The 15955-nt window shown below is 36.6% G+C and overlaps 1 protein-coding gene across 10 annotated transcripts in view; it reads left to right on the forward strand.

Moving 5' to 3' along the window:
* Positions 1 to 4390: 4390 nt before the first annotated feature.
* FUBP1 (far upstream element binding protein 1) overlaps positions 4391 to 15955 on the forward strand; it is a 33892-nt gene continuing 22327 nt past the window's right edge. For 3 of the 10 annotated variants that reach the window (XM_082680237.1, XM_082680230.1, XM_082680232.1), the window contains exons 1-8: positions 4391 to 4591; positions 10823 to 10913; positions 11739 to 11801; positions 12606 to 12644; positions 13620 to 13659; positions 14210 to 14259; positions 14352 to 14423; positions 14549 to 14606. In XM_082680237.1, coding sequence (XP_082536363.1) covers positions 4478 to 4591; positions 10823 to 10913; positions 11739 to 11801; positions 12606 to 12644; positions 13620 to 13659; positions 14210 to 14259; positions 14352 to 14423; positions 14549 to 14606 — 527 coding nt within the window. In that variant the 5' untranslated portion in view covers positions 4391 to 4477. Of the gene's footprint in view, positions 4592 to 10822; positions 10914 to 11738; positions 11802 to 12605; positions 12645 to 13619; positions 13660 to 14206; positions 14260 to 14351; positions 14424 to 14548; positions 14607 to 15955 lie in introns of all 10 variants that reach the window. The other 7 variants (XM_082680229.1, XM_082680234.1, XM_082680236.1 and 4 more) reach the window with 3 other exon arrangements.

Consider the following 15955-nt stretch of genomic DNA (forward strand, 5'->3'; position numbering starts at 1 on the left):
TAAAAGGAAGTTATGTGACTTACCAAAGGGCACATGGGTCAGACTTGAATCTAGATCCTCTGGGACCAAGTCCAGAGTTCTTTTCACTACATGGGGCTGCCTCCAGTTTCAGACACTAGTCAAACTGTTGTTCTCCACAAAGTTCCCAAGTTACATTTGTGTTAACAACTTTGTCCTTTATAATGCAAGTACTGATAGTTCTTGCTTCCATTCACACAGTCTGAAACAGAATCCTACAAACTCAATCAGAAAGGATACAAAAGTCATTAAGACCAATGACCAACATTAATGATCAAATACCCTAAAACAACATCCTGAACCACTTACTTTACTTTGAACTAACTGGCCACTTTCCTCCTCACATTTAACCTGAATCTGTTTTGACTGTGCACTGAGAAAATACAGGCCTGGTTCAAACGACACACAGAATACAGCATAAAGTTATCAGCTCCTTTTGGCTAAGAGTTGTTAGGAGGTGGGTGATAGATATAAAGATGAGGCAGGAAGTCTGTACAATTTTGCCACTCTAAAATGCCTATCCAAAAAGCTATAATGGACTTTTTCTCCAATAGCTATAAAATAAGAATCTGTTAATATTTCACACAGATTTAACTAATCCAACAGTGGAAAGTTATGCTGAGAAAGAATCAGTCATTTGGTAAACAATAAATCAGAAGGTAAAATGAAGAATGTTGCCAGTACATTTAATAACCCAACTTGTACTACCTTTACTAATCTTTTTACTGTTATTTGATAAAACTGAATGCCCCAGCTAGACTTTTATAAGCTTAAAAACATTGACTTTTGCTTCATCCTGAGAATGAAATATGGAATACTAATTGCTATGATAAGACAGTGACTATAAAATAGAATTCAGCTTTAAATTTAGCCAATCTCTCAAAGCACAATAAACCAGTTTTAGATTAGCTATGATGCATCCACTTTTAAGAGGATTTACATTGCAAAGGGAAATGCATTTAGTCAAGAAAAGTCTGATTTCATCAGTTATAATGAAATTATCTAGAGTAACCAGCAAACTACAAATGGCTTTGAGAAGACTGAGTGGAATCAGAACTAATTCACATATAACCAAATCAAGTCACTGGTTATAGTTTTCCTACAATTCAGTTGCTGTTACAAGATCCTGGGTTTTACCAAAACTAAGATTTGAACATAGATGTTTAATCCAAAAAATTTATAGAAGTGGAGTACCACGGATTATTCTTTCCTAATTATGAAATACCAGAAGCCAAATTCTATGTTTAATAAAGTCAATTTCCATTTGATAGCACTTTCCAGTTTCTGAAGAGCTCACAGAGATACCTCATTTGAGGATACCAATGCAGGTTATGATCATTACGTAGATGAGAAAATCTGAGACACAAAGTCTAAGTTCACTTGACCAAGGTCACAAAATCAACTAAAATGTAGAGATGGATTTTTTTCGACATTCATTCATTCAACAAATATCTAGAAAGCTAAGACTATGTGTTAGGAACTAGTCAGTGGTAGAGACAGACAAGGTCCTTGCTCTCCAGCAGTTTACAATCTAATGGAAGACAGACAATAAACAAGTAAACACATACGACATAATTTCCGATAAATTCTATTAAGAGAACATGGTAATTGGAGAGTGATTGCAGAATGGCACAACAGAGGTCAGAGATGGTCTAGGGAGATGACATCTGAACTGAGACCCAAATGATTAGGACAAATCATCCATGTGAAGGTCTATAAGAACATCTGAATCAGGCAGAGGAAGATGCAAGCATAAAGCCCTAGAGGCAGGAATGTTCTTGGACAGCAAGGTGGCTCAAATAGAATGAGGAGCAGGAGTGTTTAGATAGTAGCCTGATTACATGGCACCCTTAGGCCATTCCAGGAGATGGGATTTAAAGTGCAACAGGAAAAAAAAAAATTAAAAAAAAAATAATAAAGTGCAACAGGAGAGAAGACTAGGTGAGATGATGTGATTTATGTTTTAAAGAAAGCTTTTAAGCTGCTATATGAAGAAACAATTGTAATACATTCAAGTAGAGGCACCCTTGAGCTTCAAGAGTACTGGTAATGGTTTACTTTTTGGAGAACATTCCTGGAAAGCAGATACATGGGTGCTTGTTACAATTGAGACATTACATACATTATATACTTCGCTGTACAAAATTTCATAATTTTTAGAAGTAAATTGTAAAGATGTTAAGGGTGGAAGCAGAAAAAACAACTAGAATGCTACTGTAACAGCCCAAGACTGAGGTGACGGTAACTCAGGAGTAGTGGAGATGAAGAGTAGTGGAATGTGGAATATACCTCTGAAGTAAGGTAAATAGGTCTTCTTGATGGAAAAATCAGGGGCAGCAATGAAGGCTGACCAGTGGTTCTCACTGTGGAGTGATTTTGCCTCCCGGGGGACATCTGCAATCTCTGGAGACATTTTTGGTTGTCATAATTGGTATGGGGGTTCTCATATTGGTACAGGTTCTACTGGCATCTATGGGTAGAGGCCAAGGATGCTGCTAAACATACTACAATGCACAGTAGTGCTATAAAATAAAAAATTACTTGGCCATAAAGTGTCAATAGTGCTAAGGTTGAGAAATCCTGATCTTGACTGATTCCAAATGGTTCCCATCCTAGAATACCCGTACTTCCAAGAGACTCTACCAAAAAAAACTAGAAATGGAGCTCTTTACTTATTTTCAATGTTTAGAGATAACTAAAATTGTGGTATACATGAAACAAAGTTTATTTCTTTGGAGGTAAATTATATCACTCTGTGACTAACACTATGTTGATCAGGACTAACTGGTATATGTCTAATTAATAACATATGAAAAAATCAGTTACTGATTAATAAATGCCATTTATTGGACAGACTTTCTCAAAGCACAGCTGAAGAAATCCTATTTAGCAATACCACCCAACACTGCTTATACAGTTTTTCTTTTTACCAGTTATGCTTAAATCTGTAGTCCAACACATTCACTGCTTTTCCAAATACAAATTCCCCCCCAAATCGAAATAGATGTCTATGCACACTGAAGGACATAATCAGAGCTGTAAATGGATAAAATGGTAGGAAAAGCTAATTATGGGAAAATGATGGCCCACTTGTACCTGTGTGCATGTAACTGTTATCAGACTTACTTTGGGCCTTGAGCAAGTGGATAGATTAATTTCAGGTATAAGTAAGACTGCAGCACACGTTTCTCTTTATTACTTTAAAACTAGCAATGGGCAAAGTACTCTTTGAGACCTAACTCACTAAACACAAAATAGCAAAGTTGGTAAAGTTCATTTTACCTCATTTTTTGTTATCTAAAGGGAAAGAATTAGGGGGAAAAATAAAATCACTGTGATCGACTCCTGAAGCATTCTAATGGGCCTGAAACTACTACCACTAATGCAGTAAACTACGTGCCGCGATATGCTCCAGAAAGAAATTACCTGGTAACTGAAGTAGATAACAAAAAACAAAATAACATCATCATCATCTAGTCCCGGGATGACAATACAAAACATCAGAGTTCTCACAGGTTGCGGCTGAGGGAAACTATTTCGAAGAAGCTACAAAGCCAATTTTGGTCAAGAAATGGACGCCGTTTCTTATCTATAAGGACCTCAATAAAACTGGCCATGGATACATACGATACTAGGTTACTGAGTCTGGCTAAAACTGAATTTTAGGAACAATTACATTTTTAAAAGGTAAAGAAAAGGGCAGTCATATCGTCACAGCCTCATCCAAAGAATTTACACAATAACTTAGAAATCAGTTCGAGAACGAAGGCCTCCGGCCTAAATTCATCCCCACTTGTGACAAAACTCAAAACTGACAATCTAGAAGTAAAATGCTGGGACACTTCACTACCCTTAAAATCATGCCGCGTTCCCGCTATGCCGGGCGGACGTTTTCCGGAGCATCACCGCGCGGCGGCCAAAGCGCGCGTCTCCCACGAGCCCTCCCGGCGGTACGCTCTAGACACTGCTGCGCCGCCGTTACGCCTATCGACGTCCCCCACTTCCCCATTAGTACACAGAATGACCCTGGGCGGAAAATCCACCCATTCTACCTCCTTGAGGCGGCGACCGATAAGAAACTACTCCTTTCCTCCAGCCTTTCAAAAATTCATGCAGACGGCGGCCAGCTCACCAGTCTTTCCACTAACCCAGAGGGATAACCGCACCACCTCAACCCGAGAACGCCCATAGAGGAGGCGCCAATAGAAACCCCATTCTCGCGAAATCTAAAGACAATTCTCGCGATATCTCGCTGCCTGGCTTTTTCCAGCCTCACCCCCCACAACAGCGCGTTGCTTCAAAACATCGCGAGATTTTCTTCTTTCAGTCTCCGCCCCTCTACGGCACGATGGTCGCACAAGAATGTGATACAGCCTCGGCGGCCGCCATTTTCTTCCTTTCTTAGCAGTTGGCTGAGAGGTCCCTGCGAAGAAGCGGTAGCGGCCACTGTAGAGTAGGCATGGCAGATTATTCAACAGTGCCTCCACCCTCCTCTGGCTCAGCTGGTGGTGGAGGCGGTGGTGGTGGAGGAGTTAACGATGCTTTCAAAGATGCGCTGCAGAGAGCCCGACAGGTAAGTCTGGACCGCGCGGCGAGACCCCGACAGCTCACGGTAATTGGCCGTTGGCTGAGTAGGCCGCTACTTCTTCGCGCATGAGGAAGAGGAAAGAAGTGCCCTTCCGCCCTCTGAAATGTGACGAGACTCACGTTTCCCCACGTTGGTAATACCGAATAGAGGCTGGAACTCGGTTTTGTGTTCTTGGTGTCTAAGCCACTTTGAACCCCAACGCGTGCTACGCGAAGATGGCTTTAGATTTTTTTCTCCCGTTTCTGCGGTACTCGCGCTTTTTTCTCCTAGGTGTTAAGCGTTTCCTTTTCCTCGGAGTGAACATCCTCTTCCATGGGGTAAAGCGCGCGTAGTTTTACACAATAGTATGGAAGCTTCTGGTAATGAGTTTGGGAAAGGACTAGGGTCTGTCCGCCGGAGCCATGGTAAGGGAAGGGATCTGTCATTAAAGCAGTCTTTAGAGCTTCCAACCCGTTCGAGCTCTCCCGCAGTTAATCTTTCGGTACCATACACTTTCACACCTTCAAGGAAGAAAATTAGAGGCGAGCACTCGTATTCCGCGTTGGAATCCCTCTTCAGGGCGGGATTTACGCGTGTTCTACGGTTCCTTCCCTCTTACTTCTCAAAATGGCTTCAGGGCCATTATACCCTAAGTTTCAATTTGAATCTGCCTCTCAGTTCAGAGTCGTAAACTGACCAGACCTCTTTGTATTACGTAGGTGCGTACATTTGCCCTGAAGGCACCACTTTCCCAAACAAAAGCTGTAAAAAAAAAAAAAAAAAAGTTATATTCTAGGATTTTATTTGAACTTTATTAGATAGTCCCTTAATGTAATTTTAAAACGTGTGATGTTGGTATGGACTTGTGTCTAAGTAAAAGTAAGAATCTTATATTCTCGTTATGACATGATGCGTGTTAGATGCTAGACATTTTTAGGGTACAGTGTTAAGCTCATGGTAATCAGAATCCAATTTTGTGGTATGTTTTGATTACATTAGTTCATTTCGTTAACTTACTTTTCACCCCCCGGTTGGATTAAAGTATCATTTGAGTCAAAATCCATAAAATCTGTAGTGATGTAGCAAAGCGCTCATATTTTTATAATGTGAACACATTATAAATAAAAATGTACCTGTACTTGTTTTTAATCAGAAATTTTCCAAGGAGTCAACAGAAGGTCATCATTAACCCTAATTCTGCGATTTATTTACCTAATTCTTATTTACTACTTCTGAACATGTTTAGAATAGTGACTGAAACGTTTATATAATGTCAGGAACTCTGTTAGAAGGGTTTTATTAGATTGGATTGGAAGACTCACCTGAATTATTTTATTCAACCAGCATATTGAATTAATTTGTGACACTGTACATAAATACTGGAGACTTTTTAAATGTGTTAATTGGGTTTCTGCCTTCTAGGAAGCTATGATGATCAGGGAACCAAAGACAAAAGAATAGAAGTATCTGATTAATGCTTTCAAACAGTAGACAAAATATGGGCACTGTTAATTCATCCATTTGTTCTATAAACATTTTAGAGTTCTATGAATCAGGTACTGTACATAACACCAGGGGTTGGGGTACCTAACTGCCAAAGTAAAGGACTGATATTTTAAGCAAGGCATTAAAGAATGAGTGAGAGTTTGACCAGTGGAGAAAGAAGCAGCATGTGCAAAGGTATGGGGGTTTTGGGGATGACAAGAACCTAAGAGTGAAGTCACTGGAGGATAGGGTTGCGTGGGGGAAGGAGGGTGGAAAACGAGGTGAGAAAAGGTACAGGTGGATACAACTTCTGAAGACAATTTTCTTATTTAGACTGCCTTTTTAAATATAGAAATTGTCCTCAAACTATGAATTTCTTGTCCTCTGTTTGTATGCCAGTAGCTGCCCCAGTGCCCTTTCTGTAATAAAATTTACAAGTGTCTTTGCTGTAATTTGATTGTTTCTACAGAATTAATCTTAAATCTGAGATTCTCATATTTAGCATTTGAGTTGAATTGCCCCTTCTGGTTACATTTGAGAGTGCCTCTATATTGGTTGTAGAGCTGCTTGTCTGATTATGTAAGTCGAGTATAGGGAAAAGTGCTTGGGCTGAAGGGACAAATTAGGTTAATCCCTGAAATACGTTTTTCCTTATCTATATTAAATGGATACTGAATTATATTTCCAAAATCTCCATCTAACCTTAAGTTTCTTTTCTTTGTCTAGAGTATTGTGCTGTGTTCTTTGGAAGGAAGAGGTATAAGAACAGCTTCTTGCCTTCAAAGAGCTGCATACTGCTTGGGAAGCTATTGGCATTTCAGCTGGATAGTTCTTTGTTATGCAGGAAAGCAGAACAAATGATAGGGATCCCTGGTCCCTATCTAGTAAATGCTAGTAGCATTTACTCTAGCTGATTGTTGCCATGAGGCAATTGAGGCCGAGTTGCTCAGTCTTTTTTCCAGAGAATTCTAATAGCTTATTTTCTTAATGTGAAATTTCCAGATTTTTATAATATTCTGTGAGCTAAATCTAGCACAGGGGCACCAGACTGCTTCTCTAGTTTAGGTTTCCAACCTGTCTACTTTAGAAATTTATATTTGGGTATTTCAAACTGTAACTGCAGAGGGTGATGTTGAAATTCTTTGATTAGATCTTTAGTGATCACACTGATAATAAGTTCTGTCTTTGAAACACTGGAAAATTGAGATACATCTATCTACTTTTTTCCCCTTAAGGTTATATGAAGATAGAAGTGAATCAGAGACTGAGACTAAGTATAGTGGTAGATCACAGGTTATGCAAGAATATCAATCCTCATCACTTCCCCTCTAAACAACTATTAAATTAATCATTAAGTACTCAATTCTTGAAATCTCTTTCTTGATAATTGTGAAAGTAATTCAGACTGTATTATGTTTGAATGCAATGAAGAATTTATAAAATAGGACTGTTGACTTTTTACTTAGCATTAATCTCCAGTGAAAACTAGTATTTGTGTGGGGGGTGGGGTTGTTTGGTTGTTTTTGTTTTTCTAACACATTTTGAGATGGGATAGCAAAGCTTGATTATGATAATAAGCACAGATTTCTGGGCTGTAAAGAGGGGACAATACTAATAAAGTGGTGGGCTAGTAATATTTCTAGCCTCTTCACATTTCTGGTGCATAGGAATTGAATCCATTAGGACCTTGCCCATAGTAGGTACTCATTATTTATTGAATTGAATCAACAGATATCTTTAATGAATTAAAGCAGTAATGAAATTTTGTTCTGAAAATAATTATGTTCTTTCAAAGTGTATATCTTTGGCCAGTACAAATAAAAACCTGTTAAATTTTTTAAATTGAATATTTGAAGTCTTGTGAACCTGCTTTATAGTTGAATTAAAGTGTGCTGATTTGTTCATAGTAACTGGCAATTTATATGCTACATATTAGGCTCTGTGCTAAGCATATTTATATTAATTCATTTAATTCTCACAACTATTCTACAGGGTAAGTGTAGAAACTATTTATCTCTTTTGTACACAGAAGATGAATGAGGCACAAAATGCTTAAGAAAATTTGGCAAGGACACAAAGCAGTAAAACCAGAATTACCACTGACCCCAAATCACGGTTGGACCCCAAAGCCTAAGGAAGCATGTAGACTGAAAATTAGGAGATAGTCATTTTGGGCATTTAGGTAATTACTTCTGAAAATCAGCTTTTTGTGTGTTGTTGTTTGTGGTTTTGTTCTTGTCGTTTTAATCTCTAAAATCAGGTGGTATGATTGAATAATCCCAACTTTCCTTTCAACTCCAAAATTCTTGGATTCTAGGAATAATTGATGAAGAAAGGTGGAAAATGCTAAAACATTGAAAGCACAAAAAATATTTATTCATTTGAGAAGTAGGCAGGGTCCAAATGGAAAGCTTGAATTTTTACTGTAAATTGAAAATCAAAGAAGTTACCTACACTTAATTTTACTAGTCTCATAAGAATTTTATATAGTTAGAGACTGGATTGTAGGAATTACTGTTTCTCTTAAATTCTGTGCAGTGACCTAGGAAGTGTATGTTTTCTGTTGATCTTGGAGAATTGATTAAATCTGTGTTAGTATTTTTTCTAAAAGTTCTTCTCTAATGTTTTTGTATTGGTTCTGAATTTTTGAGATGGTGTTAACTGGTTCTTCTGAGTGAACTAAAGATCAATTTTATTTTCAGTTGGATATTTTTAGAACTATTCAGTGGATAGGGAGGTATAAATAAATATCCTTTTTCTGTGCAGAAGTTCCTTGGAGTTAAAGGAGTGCTGCTTTGCAAACTCAGTGTTTATAAAAGCTAACTGCAGAAGGTACTACCAGCCTAAACCATTTTCTTTCATTAGTATTAACTCTTTCCATGGACCAGAAATATTTTCCTCATAACATCAATGCCTAGCAGTATGTTAAATTTCCTGAGGAACAATTCAAATGCTGATTGCTTTAAAACTGAATGGTGGAAAAGCAGTTCTCAGATGTGATGAGGAAGACTTTCAGGGAAGAAATAAGATTTTAATTAGATCAAAGATTCGAATAAGCTTTTGAGAAAGTGAAAGATGATTAAGATAGGTTAGAGTGACCAAAGCTATAAAGTCAGGAAATATATAATTGTATACCTTTCTTGTTGAGCATTTTTATATTTAATCCTAATTAATATGCTTTGTGGTGGGTGTTTGCATTTACAAATGAGAAAAAGGGAAACCTAGGAATCCTAGGAAATACATTTGGTATATGGGAACTGACATATGTTTAGGACTTACGTGATACATATTGGATTCAAGTCGTTGAATACGCTTATCCTTTCCAGTTTTCTAATTATAATGAAGCTTGAGGCACTTGGTTTAGTTCCACATCAACACCTTTTTAGAAGAATTCCAGTCACCAAAAGTTTCATTTTCTGTTTAATTTTTATCATGGATAATTTCAAGCATACTCAAAATTGAAAGAATAACGTGGTGAACTCTAATGAGCCCATCACCCATCTTTGGTGATTACCACTTGTAACTGCCAAGGTGTGTAGAAATTGGGACTTCTCCACCATTGACTTACTATGTAACATTGGTTAAGTTACCTCTTGAGATTGTTTTCAATTGTAAAATGGATATCTATCTCACTAAATACTGTACCTCATAGAATTGTGATGATTCAGTGACAAAATGAGTATAAAACATTTATCATAATACAGAGTTTGGCCTTTTGCTGGCACTCAGCAATTTTAGTTCCATTTCCCTTTTCATAGAAAAATGCAGTAAATAACCCCTGATTGTGCCCCACTTAAGACTTGAGGCTGGTGTTTCTTTTTTCTTTCTTTTTTTTTTTTTTTGCGGTACGCGGACCTCTTACTGTTGTGGCCTCTCCTGTTGCGGAGCGCAGGCCCAGCGGCCATGGCTCTCGGGCCTAGCCGCTCCGCGGCATGTGGGATCTTCCCGGACCGGGGCACGAACCCGTGTCCCCTGCATCGGCAGGCGGACTCTCAACCACTGCGCCACCAGGGAAGCCCGAGGCTGGTGTTTCTTATACTATGTTTGCCCCACTCTAAAAGTTAAAAGTCTCTAACAGTGAAATGAGTTGTGGTTCTATAACAGAGACTTCCTTAGACATACAACTTCCCAGGCTTCCTCCACACCGCCTCGTTCCCTTAGAAAAAGATTGTCCAATAGAAGTATAATGCAAGTTACATGTTTTGTTTAACCCAACATATCTAAAATATTACCATTTTAACGTGTTCAATATAAAAATTTTTGAGACGCTTTACATTCTTTATATTTGTTCCAAGGTTTCGCTATCTGGTGTGCATTTTACACGTGAAGTACATCTCAATTTGGACTAGACATATGAAATACTCAGTAACCAAATGTGGCTAGCATTTTACCTTATTAGACAGCACAGCCTTAGCATGTTCACGTTCTCCCTATACCAACATATAGAGAGTCATGGGAGAGAGACATGGAGAAGATAGGATTAGGATCCATATTTTCCTCAAAGTTATTTGGTCAGTCTTCTAAAGATTCTTAATTGATTACTTCTTTGTTTTTATAGAGATATATCAGAAGCAATTCCAGATGATGATTATTTGTTAGCTCTGAAGTTATTAATGATAGTAATAAATTGAACTGCAATTTTAATTTGTCTATCAAATTAATTTTCTTATGTGATAGATATTTAGCATATATTAGGAAATAATGTAGTTATGGTGCTATCCTTAATGACGGTGTGTTTTTTGTTTTTTTAAGATTGCAGCAAAAATTGGAGGTGATGCTGGTACATCACTGAATTCAAATGACTATGGTTATGGGGGACAGAAAAGACCTTTGGAAGATGGAGGTAAGTTATAGCCATAAATATTTTAAATTGTTTTACACAGAGTTTAGTTGAAGTGATTTTCAGTATTTTTCAGATGTTCTTTTTTTGAAACATTGCTTTTATCATAAGGTTCCTAAAATTGTAAGGGTTATATTGGACTCAAAAGGAGAGGGGGGAAAAGAGACCTAGACAAGGTAGGTAAAATTTGAGTTAACCAGCCAGTTTTGTCTTACTAGAGAACATCATTTTCCCTCTTTTAGGATTGTGCCAGATTGATAGTTTGCACAGACGACTTGTTAATATACTGAAGAAAACAAAAATACAAAATGTTTAGGAAACATTTCATGGGTTTTTCTCATCATACATGAATTAATCTGAGATGCTGTATTCTCATTACTTTGTTATTTCAGATTTCACTTTAAAGGTTGAAGTTGTTATAGTTTGCTACTTTAGTGTGTTGCAGGTTATACCATTTTTTGTTTGTTTTAGTACCTTGTTTTGTGTTTCAGGTTTAATTCAAAATGTGGCTTAAAACAGTAGATAAACAGTGCCTTGTATTTTTTAAAAACATAATTGTTGAACCTTCTGAACTTAGAAGTCTGCACATATTTTTTTGTTTTAGATTTGATGTATGAATTTTGATACATTTTCTTTTTGCCCTTTTTTTTTAAAAGGAGGATTCTGAATGAGCGTATAGAATGTATTTGTAGCTTTTGACCAGGAGTGCTTGGTTTCCTTTTATTTAAGTGTCTTTCACATTTATAGTGAGGTTTTAATATACAAAAAAAATGAGCTAATGATGCTTCAGATGTTGTATGTAATGTATTCTTTTTATTTTATGTGTAGATGGCTCTTGGACAAGTCCGAGCAGTACAACACACTGGGAGGGAATGCCCTCTCCTTTTAAAGGCAGGAATTTTTATTTATTACCTGTGTTCAGTATGTAAACGTGAAATAAACCAGTGGATTCTTAAATGGACACAAATATTTCTTGGATTATGTGTCTGAATTTTTGTTGCACAACATTCTGATGTTTAATCATTTAAGTTTGAAGGGGGGAGGAGAACGTAGTACTTTGAGCTGTAGGTTGTCTATTCTAAGGTACGCATTGTATTCATGTGTGTAAAGGATGTAGATAAAGATGAAGTCATGTAGTTGTTTGAGTTTCTTTTGAAGTTTATGCTGTGAAATGTTTGGTTAGGAACAGTAGAACAGTTTAGATTGAGATTGCCTTGCAATGTGATTTTTCACTTATTTTTCATAGCTTTGTGTTCACTGTCAGATACACTCAACTTTTGATATGTCAAATTTTCACATTTTGATAGGTTTTTTTCCTTCCAATCTTCAGTTCCTACAGTGGGAAGCATCATTAGACTTTAGCATGTGATGTTTTGCTAAGTAACGGAGTAAATACTTTGTCTTGTATCATTCTAAAGTGCTTAACATACATTAAGGTCAGTGATTTGATTCCGTAAAAAAGAACTTTTTTTAATGTCTGTGCATCTTTTAAACATGAAGAGAATGAAAGAAATGCCGTTTTCTTTCGATCACTAAGTGTTTGGGTTGAGTTTTGGCAGTTTTGGTTCAAATGATAAACAATACCCTCAGCTATTTCAGTAAATGTTTATATTGGTATTCTTGATTGGGCATGGGGGAGCTAAGTCTTATGTTTGTACTTACTGGCAAAAAATTAAAAGACTCTTAATTTTACAGATCAGCCAGATGCTAAGAAAGTTGCTCCTCAAAATGACTGTAAGTATTTATTTTAAATTGGGTTAAAAGTTAAAGTAACTATGGATTTTAATATTAGGGCTTTGTTCCTATGTTTTGTTGGGTATCTTTGAAGTTAGTTGAAGGCCATAAATTATCTTTTTGTATGAATTTATTTCTGAAAATATACCTCCTATCTCCTAGTTCAATTATGGCCATGTATCAATATAATTTAAGATTTAGTTGCTAAGTCATTTTACATGTTCAATTTATTTTATAGCTCTGTTTTTGAAGTACAGTTGTTATATATTTCATTATGGTTTATCATTGGATATTGAATGTAGTTCTTTGTGCTATGTAGTAAGAATTCATTGTTTATCCATTCTGTACATATTAGCTTATATCTGCTAACCCCAACTTCCCACTCCAACCCTCCCCCAGCCCAACACCACCCCCCACCACCTTAAGTCTGTTCTCTGTCCACTAGTCTGTTTCTGTTTCGTAGGTAGAATCATTTGTGTCAAATTTTAGATTCCGCATATAAGTGATATCATATATTTGTCTTTCTCTTTCTGACTTAGTATGGATATCTAGTTGCATCCATGTTGTTGCAAATGGCATTATTTCATTCTTTTTTATGGCTGAGTAGTATTCCATTGTATATACGTACCACATCTTCTTTATCCATTCATCTGTCAATGGACATTTAGGTTATTTCCATGTCTTGGCTATTGTGAATAGTGCTGCTATGAACATAGGGGTTATAGCTCCATTTCTTAATCTTTGCTTATGCTGCTTGAAAAAGGACAGTTTTTCTTTTATGCTATTGCCAATAATGTCTGCCATTTCACTGAGTTTCTTGCCCACTCTCAGTGTTAAGTATTCTGCATAAAATTTTTGTGCTCTTCAGGGTGTTGTCTGTGTGTCAGGGAAAGATTTTAGAATTGCTTAAAATGATTATATTGTTAAATATATGTCAATTAAATTAAATTCTCACTTTATTTAATTTTTTGGTAGCTTTCGGAACACAGTTACCACCGATGCATCAGCAGCAAAGGTATAGTCAAATAAAAGCTTTTCAAAGAGCACTTTGCAAGTTTTAGTTGAACTGTATATGAAACACAGCCAAGTTAGTATATAGTGAATATGTGTCTGCTTTTTTTTTTTTTTTTTTTTTTTTGGTATATATGGTTCATTTCCCTTGACTCAAATAGGTGATAGCAAATGATCTGTTTTCTTGAGTGAGATACATTTGTAATTTGAAAGGATGGGTGGAATTAGCCACACTTTAGAAGAACTAAGCTGAATTAAAATAACTGTTAAAATGGTATCTCCTGAACTGCACCCCAACTCCTTTTTGTTCGTGCCTTCAGACTGTTCCATCCACCATACCTTCCTCACTTGATGTGTATGACCTTAATTAAGATACTGAGTTTAACTACTCAGGCCCCGTATTTTGACTTTGAGTATTTTAAGTATGTGCCTGGAAATGTAGTTTAAGTTATTAGGAGCCATTAGATTTCCATTTTTATGTTTACCTTTTATTTATAAACAAATTATCTATCTTTCTTTGAAGGAAAATGTTGGTTTCTGTTATTTCTTAGCAGGTCTGTAATGACAGAAGAATACAAAGTTCCAGATGGGATGGTTGGATTTAGTAAGTAATCTGATTTTTTTAAAGCTATGAAAAAACATAATCAAAACATACTTTAAAATCTTTCAGCAAATAATTTTCTTTTTTCTTACTAGTAATTGGCAGAGGAGGTGAACAGATCTCACGCATACAACAGGAATCTGGATGCAAAATACAGATAGCTCCTGGTAATGTTATTCTCTTGCTGTTATTTTTCAAAGTGACAAGAAAACTAGCATTTTTAAAGTTGCTAGTGAAAATGATTCTGTTAACATTTTCTTGGCCTAAGATTTTTGTTTGTTTTTAATTGTAGACAGTGGTGGCCTTCCAGAAAGGTCTTGTATGTTAACTGGAACCCCTGAGTCTGTCCAGTAAGTACGAAAATCATGTTCCAGCCCTTCCTTCCTACTGAAGGATATTGTCCCTGCAATTGAACTGACTTTCTCCTGCGCTATTCCTTTTCCCTTTTTTTAGAAAATTTCTAACAGCATATAAACATGCTTGAAAATCCCTCTAAACAGAAAACCATCCCTAAACCCCACATTTCTAATTCTCTGCTCTCTTTTACAAAAAAACTCCTTAAAAAGGTGGTAGCTCTGCTTGAATCTTCAGCCTTGATTTCTTTCCCTAAATTCCAGATTCATATCCAGCTGCTTCCTTAGTATACTGTCCACTTGAATGTCTACTAGACATCTTTAAATGTTAAACTTCAAATTGTTAAAAACAGAATCATTGTTTTCCAGCCCATGCTTTTTCTTTTACTCAATCTAGTTCATCTCATTTCAGTGTATGAAAACTCTGTTTTAATACTTTATCTTTCTCTAAAGTCTCATTTATCCGTAAGCATTTTTTCCTTCCCAGTTATTTGGAATTCAGCCTCTTCTTGCCACCTTCTGTACTGTCACCTTATCTATGACACCATTTGCCTATATTACCACAATGTGTCTCCATTCTTTTTAGCCTTGTCTAATTATAGTATAGCCATACCGATCCTTTTAAAATATGAATCAATTCATATCACTACTTTGCTCAAAGATCCTCTAATGCTTTCCCATTTAGAGTAGAAGTCAGTGTCTTTATTATGTCTTGGCTTACCTGCCACCTTTCTCACTTCATATTTTACCATTCTTCTCCCAACTCACTCTGTTCTAGCCCCATTTAGCCTCTTTTCTATTTTTTCAGCACACCAAGCGTGCTTCTCTTTAGAGTCCTTTGCGCTTTCTGTTTCTTCTCCCTGGAACATTTTTCCCCAGATATTTTCATAGTCACTCCTCTACTTCCTTCAGGTCTTGGTTCAAATGTCTCCTTATCAGTAAGGTCATTCATTATTCTTTTTTTTTTTTTTTTTTTTTTTTTTTTTTTTTTTTTTGCCCTGCTATGCGGCTTCTGGGATCTTAGTTCCCCGACCAGGGATCGAACTTGAGCCTGCTTCAGTGGAAGCGCAGAGTCTTAACCACTGGACCGCCAGGGAATTGTTCATTTATCTATTTTGCATAAAATAGCATCCCTTCACATACATACACACAACCTGTCCTCCTTATCTTGTTTTGGTTTTCTTTATAGCACTTCACAAATGACATGTTTTTTCTTTAACCTGCTATTTTTACTTATTTAATGAAGTTAAGGCATGCCAGCAAGGACCTTGTCTTTTTATTTCATTGCTGTAACCCCATTACTTAGAATAGTACCTGGCATATAGTTGACATTTCTTAAGTATTTG

The sequence above is a fragment of the Grampus griseus genome (assembly GCF_964374135.1).
Source record: "Grampus griseus genome assembly, chromosome: 1".
In the NCBI taxonomy this organism is placed as follows: Eukaryota; Metazoa; Chordata; class Mammalia; order Artiodactyla; family Delphinidae; genus Grampus; species Grampus griseus.